The following is a 25,585-nucleotide window of genomic DNA, read 5'->3' as shown; positions in this document are numbered from 1 at the left end:
TTTGTCCCTATATTTATGAAAATTTCTCAGTGTATAGCTTTATATAAACCATTTATACAAACCACTGCTGAACTGTCATTATCCTTGGCTTGAATATTTGGAGTGACTAGGCTTTCTTTTGGAGCATTCTCCATAACTTTAAGAGAATTCTGTGTCACAAATACTGGATTATTGTCATTGATATCTTGTAGCAAAACTGTGAGCTGAAAATAAAATTAAAAAAAAAAAAAAAATGTGTCTGTTAATTATGTCATGCATGTAATTGAGTTTTCTAATCTAATAAAATTAGTTTACAAAAGCTGACTTCTTTTCATGTAATGTTTTAAGACATGTGTTATGTGTTAAGGCTCAAATAAACAGTAACACAGAAAGAGTGAAAAGAACAAGCTTTTTAAAATTTAACAAATAATTTATTTCCCTGGAAAAATTCTGTAAAAATGAAAAAAGGAGAAGAACTTACGGTTTCAAGAATCAAATCCAAAAATAATCTAAGAATAATCTACAAATTAAATTGCAAAAGTCCTAATAATAAATGTTCTAATAATTTCAAGTTTGAATCCTGATAGAAAATTCAAGATGGATGACGATGATGTATGCTGTAGTCTGTACTGTGTTTATCTACAGTTCCTTGTAGAAATACAAATAATTGCACTCTGGTTTTGGAAATCCAAATTAAATTTTAAGCAATGTCTTTCCAAAATTTCTGTGTGAGCACTCCTCAAAATATTTCCAGAGAAAAAAGAATTAATCCTTTTGAAATCCAACTGATCTAAAGAAAATTATAACTCAAAATCTAGCTACAACAAAATAACTTGACATCAGTGTAAAAAACCCCAAACTGAGAAGTCTTTCTCTACGCATCTCTATTAAAACTAACAAATGCACAGTAATGGAAAAACCAGAATTGCAAAATTGAAAGGTGGGTGGGGTCACATGATCGTGCTTATGTCACATACACCAAAAATGACCCTGACAAAAACCAATCATTCTAAAATAAAATAGAACTTGTTTATGAAGGTTGCTACAAATTCTGAAACAAGGTCAGGATTTAAATCAACACCTGGTGTTTACAAAAAGAATGATTCAGGTCAACCGATTTTCTGGAAAAATATCATCTCCAATGAATAAATTTATATTATAATAGCATATAATATAATTTAAAACTGACAAACAATTAAAATAAATATGAATTAAATCAGATATATGTAACATATGACATACTTGTAATTGACTTACAAAAATTGAGTTCTGACCCATAATATTTAAGACTTCATAACAATATACCAGTAATTTGCTCTCTTAAAATTTCCCTTATCTTTCACAACAAACAAGATCTTTTAGAACTGATGAGGTGTACAGAGTATTTGGTTGATAAATTCTGACTTATTTTATGGGACACAATAATTACATGAGATTTCTTTGAAAACAGGCCTGCAAAAGATTTTTCCCACAATATGTATTCAAAACAATATAACTGGTTTAATTAAGTTGATTCTTTTCATGTAATGTGTATTATTTAAGACAAAATAATAATTACTTACACAAATTAAGCTTTGTTCACATGTGACTTGCCTTAAGAGGCTAAATATAAAGGATGACTTTGTTACCAAATATGATGTGTAGTACATGATATAATTGTTTTTGCAATGTAACATTTCCAGATTTTATTTTTTTAGATCTAAAAAAAATATTATTATTTATATATCCATCAATTTTATCAAAAGATGGATCTATTACAGGACTTTATCCATTCATAAACAATGAAATTAAATAATGTAATTTACTTTATTAAAATAGTAACATGTAAATTACTCAAACATACCTTCAGTACGCTGATCTTTCGTTTGGTTGATTCGTCCTCTGCAAGAATACTAAGCACATAGTGGTCGGTAGCCTCCCTGTCCAGTGTTGCAGTTGTGCAGACTGTTCCCTATTTTAAAAATAAGAATGTTTTCTAACAATAATATTGTTTTATATTTAATCCCACTTGACTGTCATGGTATGAGTCTTGTTAAGATACTTATCCCACTTGACTGTCATGGTGTGTGTCTTGTGAAGATACTTATCCCACTTGACTGTCATGGTGTGTGTCTTGTGAAGATACTTATCCCACTTGACTGTCATGGTGTGTGTCTTGTGAAGATACTTATCCCACTTGACTGTCATGGTGTGTGTCTTGTGAAGATACTTATCCCACTTGACTGTCATGGTGTGTGTCTTGTTAACATACTTATCCCACTTGACTGTCATGGTGTGTGTCTTGTGAAGATACTTATCCCACTTGATGCATGATGTGTGTCTTGTGAAGATACTTACTCTATCTACTGCAGTATAATGTAACCTATCATATACTGATGTGCTATTAACAATGACAGAATCAGTGATCAATAATGTCATGACCTGTAACCTACTTGATAATGTATATTTCTGAAGTTGGAAAGGAAATCAACCTTAAAATTAATTTAAGACAAAGGTGTATATAAAACATTTACTTTGCATTACCATTAACAGAATGAACTTTAAAAACGTTGATGTAATTTCATTGCTTATCATCAAGCATTCCAATTGCATGTGCATTACGGATGCAGGGCAAAACACACTGAAGTATGTTACTTCTTGTTAGTCTACCTGTCACTTGATCTGCACATTACACTGCCCAAGAGTGTGTATATACATAACAAAACATATCAGCCTGCAAGGATCCAGGTCTTGTCAAAATGTAAATATTCATGTCATTAAAACATGGAATCATCTAAAAAAAAGGTGTGTACAGCTTTTATGCATGTGTAACAAATGCCAAACATCAAACATACTTCTTGTACACAAACAGACATGTACCTCAGATAGACATTGAAATGATACAGGTACAAGGAATGCTATTATTAGTATCTTTATGTTATAATATATTATACTTATTATTCAATGAACAGTTCTATGGAATGTGTAACCATAATAAGAGTAGTATTATTGTTTACACAATGTCCTCCGATGTTGACAAAAATTGACTTCTCTGTATTTTAAAATGTAGACCTTTAGAACAGGTGTTGTGCTTGTAAAACCATATGCACCCAATGCTGCTGCATCCAACAAAACAACCCAGTAAAACTTTTAAACTTCATTCAAGTAGCACAATAACTTAATCAGGTCTTCAACATATGCATATAAACAGGACATAGGTCAAGTGTATTTTAAGTAAAATTTGTGCTACTACTAAATGCAAAGATCGCTTAATGATGATCACTTATGGAATGGAGTTTTAAAAAAACTTTATGAACAGTTAATTATATTAGGAAGTTAACAGTTCAAATAGAGTCCAAAATCAAAAAGTTTTAGGTTGATCAGAAATTTTCTTGAATATCTATACCCAATTATGGGGTCATTAAATAGAACAGTACTGAACAAGGACCCAATCAACAATTGTTCATAAAATAATAATTGTATTAAAAAATTCGTCAAATTTGCACACACTGAAGATAATTCCATTCCTTGCTGAGATCACATTGGTTTTCTGCAACAGAAAGCATACATGGCTAATTTACAACTGGTTATAAATCACTAATTGTTTCCCCAAGGTCTTGTATACTTTACCAATAAAGCCTCAACATAACACTATAAAAATATGTTTACAAATAAATCAACAAAATAGCTTCTTTCACTATGAATCAGTCAATTATACATTACATAAAGTCATGGTTTGGTTTGGTGATTTACAAAATAAAGTGATTATTGTCATGATGTCGGGTAAAACTGCTCAAGACCTTTAAGTAATTTTAAAATTAGAAAAAAGAGCAGACATACTTCTAAAAATAAACCTTTTGATTTCCCTCTGGAACCCCTATTAACAAAATTAAATTGGATGGAAATTGATAAAAGAACTGATTACAGTATAAAGCTTTATCTACAAGTCATGTTTGGCCACCTGGAAGGTGAAAATCCATTGCTTACCAAAATCCTAAAATACCCTAATTCAAGAAGAGTTTTATTTTTTTCAGAGGTTTTTGTCTGGAACATAGCATTTTAAAATACTACAATCAAATTGTCTCAGTGCTTTTAAAAATATATGCTCTGAAAAAATTAAAAATGTACCAACATGCATGCAAAATTGTGCAAGCAAAGGTTTCTGACCAAAAAAAATCAAAGCCCAACAAGTTTAAAACGAGTTTTACAAAATGGAAGAAAAAATATAATAGAATCATGTGAACCAAACTCCATTGTTTACCTCAAGTGGTTTTTGCTTATTCATACATAAAAGTTTAAAATGAAAAAAAAAAGATAAATGCAAAAATGACCATATATTTCAATCAGTTCATCTACATATCAATTCAAATAAGCCTTTCAACTTTTATTGGTCTATCTCATTTTGCCTTAATTATTTTTGTCAAACATGTTTTAAAATTTGTAACAAAAATAATTAAAAGTGCTATAATGGTCTAAAAGTCTAATAAGGTTATCTACATTTTAATCCAAATATATGTAGCAGATTTCATATTTCTACCTGAAGAAATTTTTGCTTACACAATTTTGCAAAAGTTTTGGCAAAAAGGTCTAAATCCCAAAACTTCCAAAATTAAAAATCACAGTCACCAGAATCTTGTCAAATCTTGGATCCACTCGAGATTTCTAAGTATCAATTTTTTTTTAAAGCTATATTGCTTAAAAAATGGTATAATGAATGGAGAGATGACATGGATGGATAGCACAAAGGCAATTTGTAACTCTGTTTTGAGTTGGGAGGAAGGGAGTCATAAGAAAATAATGTAAAGTCTGTGAGACAGTCAAATAAACTAATATGCATGCAATTTCTGACAGATAGTACTTACAGTTTCCGATATCCTGAATGAATCACGTTGATTTTCCAACTCGAATACAACTCTTCCAACACTGGCAGCATTCTTTGTTGCATTGTAGAAACAATAAGGATTATGTTGCTCACAAACTGTAACATTGTCATTGGTGATTTGAATATTTAATACCTCAATGTGTACACTTTCATTTATGGACAGGTTACCACCATCTGTAGCAAAAACCATTACAGTGTAGTTTCCAGCTTTATATAAATCATGTGCTGCTGTTATTTTTCCATTGCTGTCAATTGTAAAATCTGATGTATCTTGAAGAGAGTATGTGATATTTTTAAATGTCAATTCATGATCATAATCCACAGCATGTACAACAAGGATCTCCATCCCCCTGAGTGTCCCATTATTCACATACACTGGACTGTTTGGGAAAGAGACCCAGACTGGTTTCTCATTAATATCAGTTACATTTATTGTGACATTGACAGTGACAAAGCGTGGATGAGTTGCACTGTCTATAGCTTTGACCTCAATCAAGTATGGAGTCTCCTTATACAGTGCACTTTCTTTGAATCTGATCATTCCAGAAAACTTGTCTATTTCAAATAAGATTCCATCATGCCCTGGAACAATTGAGTAGCTGACATTGCCAGCCAGACCTTCATCAGCATCAAATGCTGACACTTTAAATGTTTGGTAAGTACGATTTTCCTCTGTGCAAAAGATATATGATGATTGGTTAAACTTTGGGCTATGCTTATTTGTTTCATCAACATTTATTATGATTTGAGTTTGACTTGTTTTGGGTGGTGTTCCATGATCATACACACGCACTGTCAAGTTATAAGCTTGTATTTTGTTAAAATTGAGATTGTTAACCAAACTGATAGTACCATCTTGGGGATCTATTTCAAAATCACCAAATGAGTGCAATAGTACATAGGTAAATCCATTATTTGTAACATCTTTATCAATTGCAGATACATTAGCAACATGTGATCCAGGTTTTGTGTCTTCCTGTATTAATGCTGGATTCTTACTAGTTTCCAGAGTAGGATCATTGTCATTCACATCTAAAATTGTTACATTAACAGTTGCATTGTCCTGATGGATTTGATCAGTTACTTGTATATGACAAATAATACTTTGTTTCACATCAGCATCAAGCTTATATGCCATTAAGTTATTTCCATCAAAGTAGAATACTTTAGATTCATCACGGCTCATTACATAAAATGTAAGGTTGCTATTGGCATCAATATCACTGGCAGAAACCTGGAATCAGAGAGAATAAAGTTTGTTATTACCCTTCTACTCATATATACATATACATATACATATATGAGGCATCTTATTGAGGACTATTGATTCTAAACACTTCTTCTTCCAGACCAGTGGTAAATGGGGGGAGAGGGCCTAATCAGCACATATTATCAGATAATTATGGGATATATGACTTATGCAAATGATATGATGTTGATTCACAGTTATAGAACACTTTACAGAACAAATATCACAGGTGATGAATCTGCTTTGCACTTTGGTATTTCTGAGTTTGATAATTGGTTGTCACATGCAAAAAGTAAAAAGTTATCCATTCAAAGTCAATGGTTTTCTGATGACTTTCAAGTTCTCACACCAAAATGGCCAGTTCAATCAATTTAAGCAACTGAGGGGTCATAATAAATGTGTGTGTGTGTGTGTTTGATTTGGATTTTTTATGTAGCTTTAACAATTTTTCAGTCATATCGCTATGATGTTTGCAGTGTGGCAGTTTATTATAGTTTATTATGATGTCTAGCACTGGGACATCATGCCGCAGACATGTAGCATGATGTCCCACCCAGTCCCATTATCCTGACACCAGGCTGACCAGTCCTAACACTAACTTCTTAATGCTGCGTGCCTAGTGAGGCAGCTGTTAGTATCACTTTTATAAGTCTTTGGTATGACTCGGCCGGGGTTTGCACCTGTGATCTCCTGCATCTGAGGCAGATGCTCTAACAACTAGGCCACCAGAGTAATACATAATGTAAGTTGTTAAATGCTGTACAATGATATAGAATATATGAAATCTTTGTCAATATCAGAGAGCTGAACTTTTGTTAAGTCAGACCCAAAACTAAAAATTAAAGCAATTGGTCCCCATGTATATTGACCTTGCTACCCATACTCTGCTAAAAGGATAAATGCATTGCAAGTAGTGTCCACCATAAGTAGAGATTGAGTAAGTAAAAAACCATGAATATATTCAACTTTTCATTTAATCCTATATGCATACCTGAAAAGTATATACCTCAGTCTTTAATTGTGATTGTAATTATATTTTTCACAGCAGAATCTATAAACAAATTTTTTGAAACCTACTTTCAAGCCAAATATGAACTGGTAAAAATACTCTAAAACTGCTACAGATAATACTTCTTTAAATATTGACAACATCCATGAAAGTCTTTTTGAGTTTGAATCTTAATGGTTGTTACGTTTGTATACTGAAGAAATATTTCTTACATATAATATGCATTTTTATATAATATCAAAATATTTTAACACAAGCATTCTATTTGACTAATAATCAAGCGTCTGAAAAAAGGATTATTGTCGTGTCTTATCTTAATCTGTAATATATCAGTACTGTATATTGGTATTGACAAAATCTCGATGAGGTTTAGAGTATGCAAGTTTCCTCTCCCTAACTCTATTGATCATAACACTGTAACACTGCTGAAATGTCCATAAACTTAAATCTCCAATCTGTAACATGATAAAAGATACTAAAAGCAATATTATGATGCATGCAAATATCAAATTTTGCAAAACACTTTATTAAATTTTACCGTTAATACTTTAGCTGGCTTTTCAGTTTCCATAACCTCTGCCCAATAGACTTGAGACAAGAATCGTGGAGGATTATCATTCACATCATTCACAAAAATAGTAACTGATGTCACATTCATTCTTGGTGGTTGTCCTCCTGTAGTTCAGAAAAATGAACTTGGTGTCAAATGTAAATGGAAATAAAAGGATACATAAATTTGACTTGTAATTAATTACGTTGGATAACAGTGTCAGAGGTCTAAATGACACTGAGTGGTTTCCTTCTTAAGTAGCTTATACTAATTATGAGAGGGAGAAACTGGAAAGAATGCATATCTAACACTTTGATGAGACAGTCATCTCATTGGGTGCTGGTATCTTTGTAATTAAATAAAGGCCAAATAAAGACAGATCACAGAGACTGTTTGTATAGCTATGTACTGTCATTTAAACATTTTCTTTCATTTTTAGCAAGGAAACTAAATTTTCCAAAATGTTCTGTAGAGGAAAAAGTATGCTGTAATATGGTACATACTTATTTCCAGCATTAATGCACCAAGATTATTTTATGTTATGATTATGATGCATGTACTAGATTTGCAAAAATCTAATTATGCTACTGTATAATTTTTTAATTTACATTTATTTTAACATCTGGAGAAAATAAGCTTTCTTACATCATTATCAGCTATAAGGTCTCACTGCTTTTTAAATGTTACTATGTTACTAGCATCCATTTGATATGTTTATGACAATTTCCTACTCATCAGAAAGAAAACTTGTATAATTGTACAGTCATGTGTTAAGTAAATATGTTAAAAAATATGCACTGAATTGCTAAAAGAACACATTCATGTTAAAACAAAATTGGTGCATACATAAATACCAAAAAAGTTTGAGCTCTACTTTTAAGTAAAGAAGTTTGAAAAGAATCATTAGAGTTAGATGAGTAGAGAACATAGCTTGTTAAGTACAATACATTAAACATTTGTAAGAGAAAGAGCAAACTGAGGTAAGAGATAAACATGATATTGTCGACAATGGCACGTACAAAGCAAACCATGGAATAGCAGTGAGGAATCCCCCGCCACATTGGTATTTCGTCCATGGACACGTATAGCCAGGAAAGATACTACTTTAGAATGGACTAAGGATCGAGAAACAATATACATTAAGTATAAAAACTCACACAACTTGTACAATATTTACAAAACTGAAAAAATCTAGGTATCAATTGACTGAACAACAATCATGTGCTGCTCGTGCAAAGTGCAAATGTTGAAACATAGAGAAGTAGCAGAAATGGAGAATTTTTTTCACACCAGGAGAATTGAAACAACAGAAGGAGCCTTCTTAAAATGTACATACAAACAAGGGGCACAAGAAATAGATATGAGAGAATTGTATTGCTCTATGGGGAATTAGACTGGAAATTTCACCATAAACATAAGAGAACCACCGCCATTTATAAGGAAGATCAAAAAAAAAAGGACAGCAGAGTTACACTTATCAGAGATTCCATTAGAGATTCCACTCGAGGCCACATTAGAGAAATCTGAAAAGAAGTTTCAAATAAAAGTGACGGGGCAAGAATGGATACACATACCGGTTTTTCCATAAAGAACGGAGTGAGAATTTTGGAGATAGAGAAAGACAAACTAAAGACAATACAGAAAGACTTCTTTCTACATGGTTTCCTTGTGCTGTCATGGTACAAGGGCTGTATATTCCATGGAAAATGTAAAAAGTGCAGGAAAGTAGGTCACACTCCCTGGAAATGCCAAACAACAAAAATTCTATCCAATACACTAAACAGAGAACATACTACCTCCAGGCAAAGTAAAATAAGGGAACAAGAAGAAGAAGATACACAGGCACCAAAACTGAAACCAAGGAACAGGAAAATTGCATACAGCAGACAAATGCAAGAGAAAAAGAGACACAAGAGCATTCAAACAAGCAACTAACAACCCAGGCACTCAGTGAGAAACAACCCAAAGATAAACAACAGGGACATAAAGACAGAGAGGAAAATCACATGAACTGAAAACAAAAGAACAGGAACAGACAGAACAAGCAAATCCAAAGAAATAGAAATGAGGATGAGCAAACAGATAAATCAGATAAATCACAAACATCGGATGATAGTGAAAGGAAAAGGAAAATTAGAGACGCGCACAACTAACTTGCGATGAAGTATTAGATACAACAGATTTCGCAATAGATACATTGAATTTGCAAAATGTAATTTGAATTGGAAAAAAATAATAAAAAAATCGACAAAATAAAAAAATAAAAAAATTATGTATATATAAAGACATGTACATGTGTGTTTAAAAAAACATATAGCATACAAATATGAGCAGAGAAACTAAATGGAAATACATTAAAACATACAAATAAGCCTTCAGGCACAGTGTACATGTAAGCCTTCAGGTAAACATAACAAACAAGAGGGGGCCAACTCGAATGGTCTGCAAAGATAAGATGGGGAACCCCACCCCAAAAAAAGTCAAGTACAATACATTAAACATTTGACAGAATACATGTCAATATAAAGTGGAGAAAATAAAAATGTAGGAAGAAAGAAACTGAAACAAATCAAGCAATAGCAATAAAAACAAGTTTTTCATTTGTTACACTTACCATCTACTGCTTGTACGATGAGGTCATATCTGTGAGTAATACTGGCATTTAGGCGACCTGTACATTGAATTCCACCACTTGAATTGTTGATCCAAAATTTGTTTTCTTCATTTCCTTCAATTATTTTGTAACTGATACTGCCATAATCAACATCTGTAGCAGTAACCTGGTAAATATACAATGACAAAATATCATGGTCAATTAAAGGAAAACTTCATTCTTGTGTACTTTAAATGCATGCACTTTCAAGGGAATTCACATTAATTGTGTGTATTAATTGTGTATTAATTGTGTGTGGATTATGTGTATTTTCAGTCTCATTGTTCCAAATTTTAGGACATCTGTTTATTTGCAAAATATTCTGAAACAAACAAAGTCTAGAAATCCCTTCCTATGGGTGAACTTGATTGATGCAATCATGACCTCCACAGTCTTTAACAGAAGATCCAAAGTGCAGAATCTCCTGCAAGCATGCTGCTAGGATGTACCCAAATGAAGAAAAAAAACATTCACAAAAATTTTTAATTCTGTCTCACTATGCATATGAAGTTGAGAGAAACAAAGAGTAGGTAATTTCTTTTCTCTGAAATGATCTCAAATACATTCTATCAAGAAGGAATAAGATTGTTATCGATTCATTAACATGTAAGATGCACCCTTAATTTTGTTTTTTAAAATATTTTAAAATAACAAAAATGAAATCTTATATTTTTAAAGACATAAAAAAGTAAGAGAATAAAAAATAGCCAGCTGATATGGTTAAATGTAAAATAATTTAAGACATTTCACTGCTCACTGTAGGGGCCCTGAGTGGCCGAGTGGTCTAAAGCACTTTCCGTTATGGATCACTGCCATCTCACCTCTGTTTGCATGGGTTCAAGTCTAGGATTTGGCCAATGTGGGTATGTGAGAAAGCTTGCCAGTAGCTTCTCGTGGGTCGGTGGTTCTTCCCGGGGTTTTCCCGGGTTCTTCCTCCATGATTAATACTGGCCGCCATGCACAGCCTATCGTGTGCTGAACAATGGCATTAAACCCCACAACATCCACAACCACAACTACTCACTGTATATTTTATGAACATTTTATTAACATGCTAAAAAATCAAACTAAAAACAAACTAAATACAAGATTAGCTCTGGACTTACAGATGGACAAAGGAAAAATATCAAATCTTGGTGTCTTTTTGGCAGTGAAAGTATATCTGTATAACTTGAGCTGCCTGCTTGTCACATAAAGATTCGTAAAGAATAAAAATGATGCATGATAAAACTTCTGTCACCAAAGTTTTATCAACCATCATATTTAACTGTTGTGACAGTTTATGTATAACAAAGCAAGAAATTCTTGTAACCACTGGGATAAATAGTACTAACCAAATAAAACATTCAAGTTTGATTCTCATGATTTTGCTTTCTTCATGTCAAACAAATTTGCAAAAGAAAGCTCAAATCACAATAAAAATTTGCAAGGAATGAGGCGATAATTAGTTAACAATTTGGGAAATCACAATAATTTACCAAAAAACATCTTCAAGCAAAAAAATAAAGGCAATTTTCAAAGTGTGCATTGTCTAACTCATATGGGGTCCAAGGAAAAAGTTGGGCAGTAATCCACAAAGGCCTATTATGTGCGAGTTAGACTTGGTTTGTTTTCTTCATGTTCTAGGTGTTCTACAACAGGGCATCCAACCTTTTTTGGGTGGGGCCAAAACAGATAAAATGCTTAAGGTCATGAGCTGCTGGAGCAAGAACAGTTTCTTATCATTAAGTATGCATATTAATTAAAATGCATATTGTCAAAATGACTGCTTACATGGCCATGGGCCACACAATGTGAAGGATTGGGCCACATGCAGCCTGTGGGTTGGACACAACTGTTCTAGAACTTTCCATCTAATGGGAGGTTAGAGTTATGAGTTTGGACAAAAGGGCTTGCATCCCAGAAGAGGTAAGTAAAGCATGGCAATAGTGACAGGTTATGTATTATTGCTATTAAATTACATAGATATACCAAACCATTTCTTATGTAGCATGCTTTTATTTTCTTAAAAGGTACAGAACTTGTGACCAGCACAATAATAAGAATTTAGTCTGCTATAGTGTTTATCAAATTATTTTTCTTTAGTATCATGTATGCGTGGTTGAATTTCAATTGTCTGCTGCCTGAGGAGTACTTGACATGCTGTACATGCAATGGGTCAAGAATTAGGTTAATAGAACTGTATAATTTATGATACTCAAAATGTCAAAAGTACTTACTGTTATAATTACAGATTGGCAGCTGGATGTCTCATCTATGTCTTTGATGTAAGGTGTTTTCTGGAACACTGGACTATTATCATTAGTATTCAATATGTGGACCAATATTACCGTATCGTTAGCATGATTTTTCTCATCAGTTGCTGTGACTTTGATATTTACAGGATTCCATTTCTGTACCTCATAATCAAATATCTGATTGATGAACAAATTTCCTTCTTTGTCTATAGTAAAATCTGCAATGAGATAAGATAGCAAAACACCAAAAATTCCATACAACTGTACGTTTTTCACATCAGAGTAAAATTTTTTTTTGAGAGGTGATACCATTCATGTGAGTGATTTAATAAGAAACAACAGCAGCTCAGTTTCACAGATATTATATGACATTTATAGACTGCTGCTTGTCTGAGCAGACTACAAGAAGAAGAATTTCTAGCAATCAAAAATTCATTTTATCAGGGTTTACATAAGCTTTTGCCATAGTAATAGAAAATAAATTTTCATGCAAAAAAGATTATTCTTGATTTTCACATGAACATTTTTCTCATTTATTTATGTACAGTGGTTTCAACTCATTCAAACAAAAACAAGGTGGGGGACAAAAAGCTACAATTCCATAAGGCCTAATGTCATCAGTATAAGTCTTTAGATGATATGCAACTTACTAGATGTATTTAATGAGTACACAAAGTAACTGTTGTCCACATCCACAGCAAAAACAGATCCAATCTTGGTCCCTGGCTCTGAATTTTCATCAACTGAAAAGTTGTAAGGACTGTTGATGAAGTTGGGTGCAGTATCATCTATATTGATGATCCTCACAACCACTACGGCAGTGCTAGAAAAAGAGAAGAGAAGGGCATCATACTCTATCACATTATCTATACATGCATATACAGAATTGAATTATGAGAAGGAAGATAAAAATGAAGAATGATGAGAGACTGTGCTTCAAAAATGGAAATATCATCCAATTCCTTGAAATTATTCTTTGTTTGTAAAAATGAATAAGTATTCATAACACATGCATCATTAGTAAATATAAGACAAAAATTAATCAACTTGTATTTTGTGCCCAAATGTAATATAATTGTTCTTATATTAAAATAAATTAACCTCCATATTACTTGCATTATTGGTTCTTATGTTATGATACTAGAATATTCCCTCATGGCAAGAAACAATATAGTATTTCAACCATATGATATTATCAAGGGGGCCAAACTAATAAATTTGTCAAAATAAAGGGGTATCAGACAAACATCTATTGAATATTTGCTAAATGTTGGTAAAAACAAGGGTGGATTTATCACTGAGCATGGGTTTATTATTGGGCAAATATAGTAGTGTTTTGGACTAAATTAATAACCTAAATAATCAGTCATTCAATTTTTCCATTCACTATATTTTGTTACAACTCTAGGACTTAAATTAAGTAACAGAAAAAAGTGCAACATACAATTAAAGTAAAATCAACAAATTAATTCTTTCTTGAAGTTACAAAGTGAAAATTTAAGAGACACTGAAAGTATTGTGAATTAAATCCCAAATAATCCTAAATGTTGTATCATAAGTCCAAAGATATCGAATGTTCCAAATGAATTCCAATAGTCTTGAATGTCTTGATGTACCACAAAAATGAAATCCAGAATGTATTTCAATTAATTAACAATAATTAAAAAATAATGTGATAGTCCAAAGCCAGAATTAGAAATTCCAGTGAATAATTCAAATAATTTTGCTCAAATTATATCTGAACACAACTGTAAACTCTGAAAACATATGGATTCCAGAGACTGATTGAAGATAGGAATGAATTATTTGTTCACCAAGTCCCTATTTATACACATTTTCACTTTATCTAGACGTGAGTCCTCCCAATGGAAAATTCCAATAAAATTGTAACAAGTCGGTTTCTAAAATATTCTGAACTCAAATGCTATGTCAACATTTTAATTACAACCTACAATCATGGACAAATGTTAGTCATGTAAACATCTTGTTTACAAATAACCATCATCTTAAAGTATAATCAACAACCATGGACATAGTTAAGCACACAATATAGATATACATAATAATTTTCAATTTTTTTAATAATTTTGAATAGTACAAAAACAGCCCATGGAAAATAACAAAGCTAAATATGGAATGTAAATGAGGGAACTTTTTATCTGTACCAAAATAACTGATGACTGAATAGTCAACTGTCAGGAAACTGCTTTGATTAGCCTAATTATCATGTAGATTAAATGAAGTTGTTGTCAATCAGCAGCAAAAAAAAAACAGCTGTCATGTTCCACAACTCAAGATCAAACAGTTCCCAAAACAGTGAAATGTTTGTTTGTTTAAGGTAATGATAAAGGAAAAACAACCTTTCATCTTCAGGCAAGTGGCAGAATTAATTAATGAATCACTCTGATAACTATCAAATCAATGGTAATCAACTTTACATTGACTCAACATATGATTGCAGGTTTTTTTATTTTCACTGAGGGCAACCATACAAAGGGAGACAATTTAATAATGTAAAGCAACTCCTATTCTTATTAAGGTAGAATAACCTGTGTGATGTAAAGTATTTAAACAAGTCTATAGGTTATTATTTTTATATTCCATTTTTCAATTAAGTAAACTAGGTTTACATTTATCTGAGATAAAGGGGTCAATATCCCAAGTTTCACAATTTCTTGTGGTCTTAAATTTAGTAAATGGCAGATTTCCCCTTGATAACCTGGTTTTGGATGGAATTGTCAGCTTGAATTCATATCAATAATGGCAGTAACAATGTTATTTCACAATTAAATTCCTTTACCACTGACTGGGCTTGCTTTTTAAGGGCAATCATAGCCATATTTGTAGTGTAGTAACAAAATTGCATCAATAATCTTTGAAGGAAAATTTGGATTTTGCGATAATATGAATATATGTATATTATTTTGGTGATACATTCTTCTGTCAAGGACAATCTTTACATTCTGAAATGATATTGATATTATAACCAGGTCACATTCGTAGACTAGTTTCTAACAATACTTATCATTAGTGGCAGTGCATGTGCACAATAAATAGTCTGTCAGTTTAATAAATATAATAGATAACAAACACCCAAAAATGCAACCATAATTCTTTATTTGTAACAAAACATACTGAAATATTATCATGAAATTATTCTTTATTGGCAAACAAGGATGTAATTAATACAACCTAATTTACCTACCATGCCACTAATGACCAGTATTTAACTTGCTAGGTGCAACAATATGGAATCCTGACAATAGAGATATTACTTTTCCTGACAAAATGTTTGGTAAATTTAATAATTCTCATTAGTGCACAAATTATCTGGAGAGAAAGAGAAAAGTAATTATTTTGTACTGCATGCATAATTAGGTCAATGATTGTAATTAAGTTTTAATGTTTGCTTTTTTGTGAATTTGATTAATAATGAGGAATCAATACAAATAAATAATTAAAAGGAAAATATACAATTTTAGTAATAAAAAATGAAAGAAAATATTTACTTGTTATGCTGGACTGAGTCAATAGCTTTGACTGTCAGATTAAGCTCCTTGGGATATGGTAAAGTTTCAAAATCAACTTTATGCTTAAGTGATAGTTGTCCAGTCACAATTTCAAAATTTTCCTGCAAGACAAACAATTTGTTTTGGTAAATTGTTTACATTTGTAATGCATATGCTCTACACCTACGTTAATACATGTAGCATGATGATAAGCTATCATATGATGCCTAAAAGTTAGTGTCCTTGAAGGAATTTTTTTATATACAAAACTAGAAATGTTTTCCTGAAACATGGAAATCAAACCTTAGTGCCTGAAATGATCTAAACACAAGTATTAACCAAGATGCAACAAATGGATCAATGGACAAAGAATGTTTGGCATAAAAGTGTACATTTTTATCAAATATGTCACATTAGTAATCATCTTATATAACTGCTAAAACAAAATATTTGACAACTAAAACTAGAACTGTGTATGCAGAACATGCATACAACATCTAAACATGAAACTTAACCGACGTGTGACAGATGGACAATGGTGACACCATATGCCCAGCCACTGTCATGTTTTTCCTCATAGCATTAGATTACTGTACCTCTCATGCAACTGCTAAAACAAAACAATTAACTTAAAACAGAAATGTGGCATGTTAAGCTCTAAGATGAGTCCTAAAATAAAATCCAGTGCCATTCACAAAGCAGAGTTTAGAAGGATGAAAAAATAAAAAAAATGAGCAGAAGTTTAATTTCATATTGGTTACATATAAAAAACCAATATGATAAATATATCTCATTAACCAAGAAGTAATCTTTAACTGAAATGACTGAAATGAATTAAGCGGAAAAGCCAACATATAACCCTTTTTTATGGTCTTCACAACCAAACCTGCTTTTAAAAAGAGACAGAAATATAATAAGGGGTTCAATATTTTATTTAGGAAAAGATTAATGCAGGAGTAACAGCAACTAATAAAAATATATTCCTGAGCCTTTAATTTAAAATATCAGATAAAATACACTGTGATTTTCAGTCAACATGGAATCAATTTTATACTTTTCTTAAAAAACTAAAACTTTGTCTAGAAAACAACAATGGGCTATGATTGAAGAAATCTTATGTAAAGATGCAAGGGTTAAATTTCTAAGTGAGACTGGGTATATAACTTGAAAATTTTTGTATAATACAAAATAGCAATGTTAAATTTTTACTTACCTGACCAGTCACAACTTGATATGCAATATTACCATTGTCCATCTTGTCAAGGTCTGTGGCATTAATCAAACAATTAAAAATTCCACTGGTATCTTCATTCACCGCACACCAGTAAATATCTGCAGCATGATAGGTAAAATAGAAAGTGTTTGTAAAACAATATCCCTGTGCATCCATGTTTTATCCAACCCATTAAATCTGTGCAAAGAGGTGGTAAGGATAGGATCAGGGACCAATGCCACTTGCATATCAAAATTTGTCTTTTCATGTCTAGTATGTTATAGAGTGGGAATCTCAAAACTTTATAAGTAGTGACCCATGTGCCATATCCCCAACCCTCCCAAACTCCACCTCCATTTGGGAGCATACAAAATTCAGAAAGTCTGTGCACATCTACAAACCACCCTCATATTGCAAGGTTTATATTTAGAGTGATACAGAAGGAGTTGCATGTCAAACAAAACTCATGAAATTATTATACATTTTATTCATGACTAGAAGTCTGCATCAACGCAGCATTTTTTCCATATTTTCTTGGTTATCTTTGTCCTCCCCCCACATCACACATGCATGCATACACCTATCCATTGCACACACATCAGGCTCTACAACCAAATTCCAATATCAGTGTGCACATCCACAGTCCATCCCAATGATATCTCGAAATTTGAAGCCTCCATTCTAAATAATGTAGGAGGATTTGCGCAACTTTATTCATGCATGCATGCATGTCCTGATGAATAGGATAGCACAATCCCCACATTTTCTTCTAAAAGTGATGAAATAATTATATAGCTGCAAACGTATCCCCAGATCCCAAGCTCCATCCCCAGTGGAAGGATTACAATTCTAAAACCACTGTGCACATTTACAGACCACCTCCAATCAAATCCCTGGTAGTGCTGTGTTGTTTTGCTTGACCTTGATTCCAGTGCTGATTTGTTTCTAAGTGCACCATCTGTGCATGCTGAATTGTTTCAGAATAATGCAGACTTTTTTATGTGTTATTTAAAATCAGATTGCAGTGAAATTGTACAGAGTGATGCATATATGCATGGAGATTGCAAGCACTAAAAATGTTGGTGAAATTGATGTGTATTCATGGTTATCATAGCAACCAAATAGAGAAAATGGGTACAAAGTAGACTTTGACCAAAAAAAATTGAACATAGTGTATACTTTTCCATCAAATATAGTTATTCTGAATATGTACATGGACAGTTAATTTTGTTCTACATATCACATATCCTCAGTTCATTACTTTTAGGCCTATGCTAGATAATTAAAACTTTACTTTCAAACACGTCTCTACATTTCAGTATGTTGCAATATTTAGATGATGCAGTATTTATGTAGTTATTATTTACAACTTTTCTCCACATATAACATAATTCTATTCACTTATATAGTTCACTGATAAGGAACAAATACTAGTCATACTAAAAATGATGAATAAGTATAAATTTACTTTGGTTGCCACAGCAACCAAAAAGTAATGTTAGTATTTGAAAGGTTTAAAAGACTGTTTAAAATAATATTGTTGGCAGAATCATGTATCCAACTAAAGACAGAATTCATTGTTAAAAAAACTCAATGTTATCAAGTTGTTTTAATTATGAAGGTAACATAATAATTATCATAATGTAGAACATTTATATTGGTCATGTTTTAGGATGAAGAGAATACTGTTTATGCAATTAAGTCAAACTAACAGAAAACTAGTTTTCTCATTTGAAAAATGTTGAAAGGCAGCTGTCTTACAGATTTTTATGTAAACACCTCTTCAAGCAATTACTGTTGGTTGCAAGAATAAATTTGATGAATACAGGTATCTCTATACATGTGACAAATGTAATAACTGACACAAAATCCATCTGTAGGTTTGTTATCGACTGCAGTGGACAATTATTTCATCACATCATGTAAATGAAACAAATCTAAATTTTTCTTTCAAAATAAAAAATCATGTTAAAAAGTTAGGATTTCACACATGGAATTAATGACTTTTAGTGTTATTTCTAGACTCGTACTACATAAACGTTTCTTTTGCCAGCGTCATTACTAAATCTTATGAATATCATAACTTTCCTTTACTATCTATTAACATGCAGACTGAATCTGATTTCTTTAATAGCTTTGATAGTTAATACATTCTTTAAAATATGACAGCAGATATAGTTTTTGAATAACTTTTTTTACAACTCAAGTTGTTTTAAATTCTCATTTTTAATACATCTTCTAATGTTCTGCTAGTTTGAGCACAACTGTCAGTGGCCTATCAAATAGACATATTTAAATATTTTACATTCTAGTGTCTACATCCGAATTATTTGAATGCAATATCATCAGATAGAGCAATATTATCACAGCCAATGTAATTTAGTCTGGGTCTTCTCACGACACAATAGAGTAGTGTACCAATTTTCAGTTATATATGGTAATGAAACAGCCAAAAAATGCCAGTGTGCTACCAAGTTAGCTCTTTGATCTTTACCGTCACGTGAGGCAGAAATAAACAACAGTATGTATGAGATGCCATAGCGGAAAAAGGCTGGTCCAATGAGAAAGTTGCAGTTGAAAGTTTGATGTTGTATGTCGAGAAATCCAACATCACATGTTGCATCAAATTGCATGTCCTTAAAGTTCCATTTTCTAGATCGAGATTTTAGATTTTATATGTTGAATTATATAGTGGTGGTTTAAAGTTCAATTTCCTATGTCAACGTTTTACATTGTAGATTTTTAATTACACAGTGGTGGTTGAAATTTCAATATCATATGTTGATAATCCCTAATTCACACATTTTATGTAACTGTTTGAGATGAAAGTTCCATGTTCATATGGCAAATATTTAGATTTCATCTGTTGAATTTCACAGCAACCAGAATCAGCCTCCTTTCTTAAACATAACATGGTCTCTATCAAAGAAATTCATAGTAATTATCGACATGTAAATGGTAACTTTAAAATTGTAAATGCATGAAATGTAATGGCACCTCATACTTGAATACATGAATGATGTATCGTAATATTCGATATTATTTTGAATTGTTAAAGTGGACATTGTGTAATGTTACTTTTAACAGCAACATATCATTTCACCATATAAAAATAAAAATTCTGACAAGCACAATAAAATGTCCAACAGCTGCTATGTAATTCAATAGATACATGTACAACCTAAAAACTCAACATCTGAAATAGAAATTTCAGCACAATTAATGTGATTCAACGTGATAAATTGAAATTCTCGACATATGACATAAAAATGTCAACAACCGCTGTGTACTGCAGAAGATACAATCTACAAACTTGACATTGGACATAACATTTTCAACGAGCAGTGTGTAATTCAACAGATGAAATCTAAATACTCAATACATGAAATGGAAATTTCAACATAAACTCTTTGAACCAATATGTAAATCAGGAATTCTTGACTTATGACATTGAAATTTCAACCACCACCATGTAATTCAAATGATCACAATCTAAAACCTCGACATAGAAAATATAAGTTTCAACCACTACTGTTTAATTCAACAGATACGATCTAAAATCTTGACACTGGACATCAAATTTTCAACCAGTTGTGTGTAGTTCAACAGATGAAATCTAAATACTCAACATATGAAATGGAATTTTCAACATAAACTCTTTGAACCAATATGTTAATTAGGAATTCTTGATGTATGACATTGAAATTTCAACCACATCCATGTAATTCGAAAAACACAATCTAAAACCTTGACATAGAAAATTTAAGTTTCAACTACTACTGTTTAATTCAACAGATACAATCTAAAATCTTGACCTAGAAAATGGAACTTTAAGGACAAGCATTTTTGATACAACATGTGGAATTCTGAACATATGACATTAAAATTTCAATGGCAATGTTCTGATTGGACCAACTTTTGTCCGCTAAGGTGCTTTATACACTGAGATGGAGTTTGAAACACTTGGGAGCTATTGTGTCCGGTACACATGTATGATAGTGATATTGGTTATCAAGTATTCTTTTGAGTGAAGCTGTACATTTGAGAGGCCTGAAAGTCATTATTACCAGAAATTAACATAAATATTTCTCATTGATTATAAATTATAGAGCAAGAGTTGTGAGGTTTTCAATGATAAATAATAATTGCAACTTGCCAAATATATTTGAAATAAAATTTCTCAGCAACAATCTTAACATATAATAACTTCTACATTGTCAAACATTTGAGGAAAAAAATAAGAGATCAAGCTTTTTATGTTGCCTACCTCAAAAACTAGCTCTGTTAAAATGAAACAAAATGAACTGATGAGGAAAAAAAAGAAAGATTTCCACCAGGTTGAAAGTTCAGATAATGGATGAAGGTCTTGATTATTATATTCCAAATTCACTTACATTTCACACTGCTGTCGTAAGAATGGGTTAAATTAAGAAGTGAATCTCTCTCATTCTCTCTCTCATCCATTTCTTTTTCAATTTAATTGTTGAGAGAGAAAGAGAGAGATAAGCAGAGCAAAATGAACTTTACAATGTGATAGAAATGTTATGATTTTTTTTTCTTAAATGATAGGCAAAGATGGAATATGTTGGAGTGGACACCTGACACAACCCCATAAAATAAATGGTTGGTCCCTTTCAAGCTCGTACAGTTCTTGCTCTTGATGATACAATGTATCACCCCATATAAGAAAAGGCTCTGTACATGACAGACTCATTGATAAATTTAGCTACTACATGTATATAGTTTAAGCTCGATTTAGTGGAACTTTAAAGTTGTTATTGAATGGGATGGCCAAGTCATATCACTTATATATATCAACATGTGATAGTGTCAGAGCACTTTCATATCAACATGTGGTATATTCCTGCAGAAAATTAATTCTCAAATTTGGAAAACCCTGAGTATTGCTATTTATGCCTCTACACAAAGCCCTAACAAACTTTATTCTAATTTGGACTATACCATACATATATACAGTAATCAGCACCAACTGGGTATGGGACAGCTGTGAGACTGCAGCTACTTAACAGCTACCATAGTGTTTACATCAACGTCCACTGTTGACAACAGACTTTCCTGAGCAAATAAGTCTGTTTGAATATTTGTTTCACTGATGTTCTATTACAGTGTTGCTGACCCGTGATCTTCGAGACTATTACATATGCTATCTACCTGCTATTTATTAGCACATGATTAATAGTTGGCCTAGATTTGACATCCGTAGATGTCACTGTCCTGTGCCATAAGATTATGGTATCTGCACACAGAGCTAGGTGACACTTGACCATAAATATATGGTTCCTGCATACACAGCTAGGTGACATCATCCATAAATATATGGCTTCCACACTCCCAGGGTTAAGTCGCTATCATGAATAGTGCGATGAAAGTTGTGCAACATTATAAATGCAAACATGTCTAGACAGGCAGTATCATGTGACATTTTACTCAGATACTTTGTTTTCCAATGTTTAGAGCTAAGAGTGTTTAATAACATCATACTCTTTTTTTAACTGTAAAAAACATATGTGACTTACTTATGATTCATTTGCAATTTTTACATGTACATTTTGGGTGATTTCACTTTTATTCATGGTGTAACATTTTTTAAAGGTATCATGGCTGTGAGTTTAAAGGCTCAATGAAAAATTATCTGTCTGTAAATGCAGATGGACCATTGTTCATTGGGCTATTACATTTTTGGTTTGAAAGAATATTGTCACCATTAATAAAAGTGAATTTTGTGATTGTTACAAACCAAAACTCTTTAGCTTGATGAATAAAGATTCAGTGGTGAAATCTAATTCCCCAATCCAAAAAGGTAAGAATCAACAAAAAAATCCAAACCTATCATTGTTTTTGCAGAACCACAAAGATATATACTCACTAAATAAATAAATTTACAGAAATATCAATAAAGGCATACATATACATTATATGATAAAGACTTTTCACACAACTGATGTTACATTACAGCATCACTAATTGAGATGCACTATGATGCAGTACATGTATTTGTTTTGATAAATGATAAATAAGACGATATTGTGCAAATGATGTGTATATGTTGGTGAAACTCCATTCAGTATGGCTAAATATACTCAAGTGTTTGGACAATCACACTTGACCTTAAGTTCACTAGGAAAACCACACAATCAGATTTGTCCATAAAGCAGATTTTTTTTTTACAGAGTTTAAGGATTGGTTGTGCAATAAGCAATTATGCACATTTTGTATTATCTGTGGAATGTGTTATTCCTTGTTTCTGTTAATTACTAGGACAATATTAAATTTCAGAACAATCTACAATAATTTACCTTTTGCTAATGACATATTCACATCCAGATGATGTTAAGTAACATATAAAATTGATTGTGTTAAGAAAGAAAGGATAACAAAATGCTTAATATATACTTCTGAATGACAGGTGTTTGATTCTATATCCAGGAAAGTTTGAGACTTAGTTTTTGGAGGTTTTGGTCCTATTATGGTGGATTTTCTAACAATTTCTAATAATTTTCTAAAACACACAAATTCTCTTTATCTGTTTTTTTTTTCAGAGTAAAATCTGAATTATGAAACTTTCAATATTTTCATGGATTGCTATATCTACTTTTTTTGTGCAGATTTTGAATATTTGAGATACTCAAACTATTATACATAAATACAGGCAACTGAACTAAAGTTAAACTTTTTTGCTCATGCACTCTAAATCATATGCATCCAGATTATAATGTTTTATTAATTTTGATTTAAAATAAAAGACAGAATTTTAATGTAAACTCATTCCATGTTGTTTCATACATACCTGACAAAAAGACTGGTGGATTATCATTTACATCTTTCACTGTGATATTTACTGTTGTGCTTTGATTTCCAGTTTGCTTCACCACCAGAGGCACTATATCACTTGCATACACCTATCAAATGAAATTGACATATGGTCTTACAGCATGTGAATATAGAGTCTACAGCAATTGTACCTTCATACAATTTTACTCAGATTAAGAGTGTAAGAAATAGATATCTTGTAGTGAATATAGAGATATAATAAATTTCCAGATTTTCTGAAAAAATAATTATGATATTTCACAAGTGAAAAATATTTTTTCATTGGCCATCAACTGACATAACCATGAAATTCAAAGTTATTCTTATATGCTTACATAGCTGAGCACTAAATATGGACACCAACATTTAAGACAACTCGAGTTCAGATCCAACAAGGCACAAATGATCTTTCTTTCTTAATGTACTATTTTACTTTGTATTGGGAAGAATAATTATGTTATATTCTGTGTGAATTATCACAAAACACAGAAGAACATAAACAGTAAACAGCTGATATTGCATGGGATCCAGTATGGAATCTGCTACTTCAACATTTTGCTAGCCAAAACATTTGAGCATAAGATAAAAAGAAAATTTGTTTGCTACAAGTGAATAACAGATATATTTCATACTGTGAAAAACTTCAGCAGTTTGGCCCATGGCTTTGCCACTCATGAAAATACTGAGTTTTTCACTCACTCAATGAAATATATCTGTTATTCACTTGTTTCAATAAAATATCCCCCATACAGTGCACGTATCCAGTAATTCTGAACTTCAAACTAAAAATGAATTAAATTAAAAAATTAAATATAAACATGGTTACATGCAATGAAATTCAACACAACAGTGCATTGACTCCCTCCCCAAATCATGAATTATTAGATGTAAAAAATACTATAATTCTTGAGACACTAAAGTGTATTGTCCCAAAAATCCTGAAGCAATACATGTGAAAAAAGTAAAATTTCTGAAAAACAAGAGTGAATTAAGCCCAAAATCCATTTTTTATTACGTGTGAAAAAACCCTCAAGTTATTAAGACACAAAAGTAAATTGACCCAAACTATTATGATACATTACACGTAAAATGAATGGAATTTCTTGAGACACAAAAGTATATTGACCCCAGAAATCATGATGCATTACATTGTAAAAAAACCTTTAGTGATGTAGGAGATGACATTTTTTGTTAATTATATCTTGTGTTTATAAAATATTTATTGACCAGAATCTTCAAATGATGAGACAATTAAGTTTAGCTTCTATTTTTTTGGTGTCATTACCTGTAGACTGTACTTTGTAATACTGCCCTTCTGGTCGACATCTAATGCTTTGATCAAGTAAATGTCTCCTGTATACCTGTCTATGCGAAATGCATCATTTATGTTTCCACTTCCAATCCAGAACATGACCATGTTGTATTCTGGGGTAGGATCTGGGTCTGTTGCTTGAACTCTGAGAATATTTTTTAAAAGCAAAAATACAATTATAT

General features: G+C 31.8%; 1 protein-coding gene across 1 annotated transcript in view; it reads right to left on the bottom strand.

Annotated features, from left to right (window-relative positions):
• LOC149803181 (cadherin-23-like) overlaps positions 1–25,585 on the bottom strand; it is a 287,768-nt gene that overhangs the window by 113,067 nt on the left and 149,116 nt on the right. The window contains exons 33-43 of the mRNA XM_089953899.1: positions 25,377–25,548; positions 24,069–24,180; positions 17,261–17,379; positions 16,048–16,169; positions 13,189–13,361; positions 12,521–12,756; positions 10,263–10,428; positions 7,637–7,773; positions 4,821–6,074; positions 1,823–1,930; positions 63–203 (exon numbers count right to left, since the gene is read on the bottom strand). Coding sequence (XP_089810025.1) covers positions 63–203; positions 1,823–1,930; positions 4,821–6,074; positions 7,637–7,773; positions 10,263–10,428; positions 12,521–12,756; positions 13,189–13,361; positions 16,048–16,169; positions 17,261–17,379; positions 24,069–24,180; positions 25,377–25,548 — 2,740 coding nt within the window. The remainder of the gene's footprint in view (positions 1–62; positions 204–1,822; positions 1,931–4,820; positions 6,075–7,636; positions 7,774–10,262; positions 10,429–12,520; positions 12,757–13,188; positions 13,362–16,047; positions 16,170–17,260; positions 17,380–24,068; positions 24,181–25,376; positions 25,549–25,585) is intronic.

The sequence above is a fragment of the Sinohyriopsis cumingii genome, chromosome 3, assembly GCF_028554795.1.
Source record: "Sinohyriopsis cumingii isolate HCF-2022 chromosome 3, ASM2855479v2, whole genome shotgun sequence".
Lineage (NCBI taxonomy): Eukaryota > Metazoa > Mollusca > Bivalvia > Unionida > Unionidae > Sinohyriopsis > Sinohyriopsis cumingii.
The sequence above is the reverse complement of the archived record's forward strand: the minus strand, read 5'-3'. Positions and strand labels throughout refer to the sequence as shown.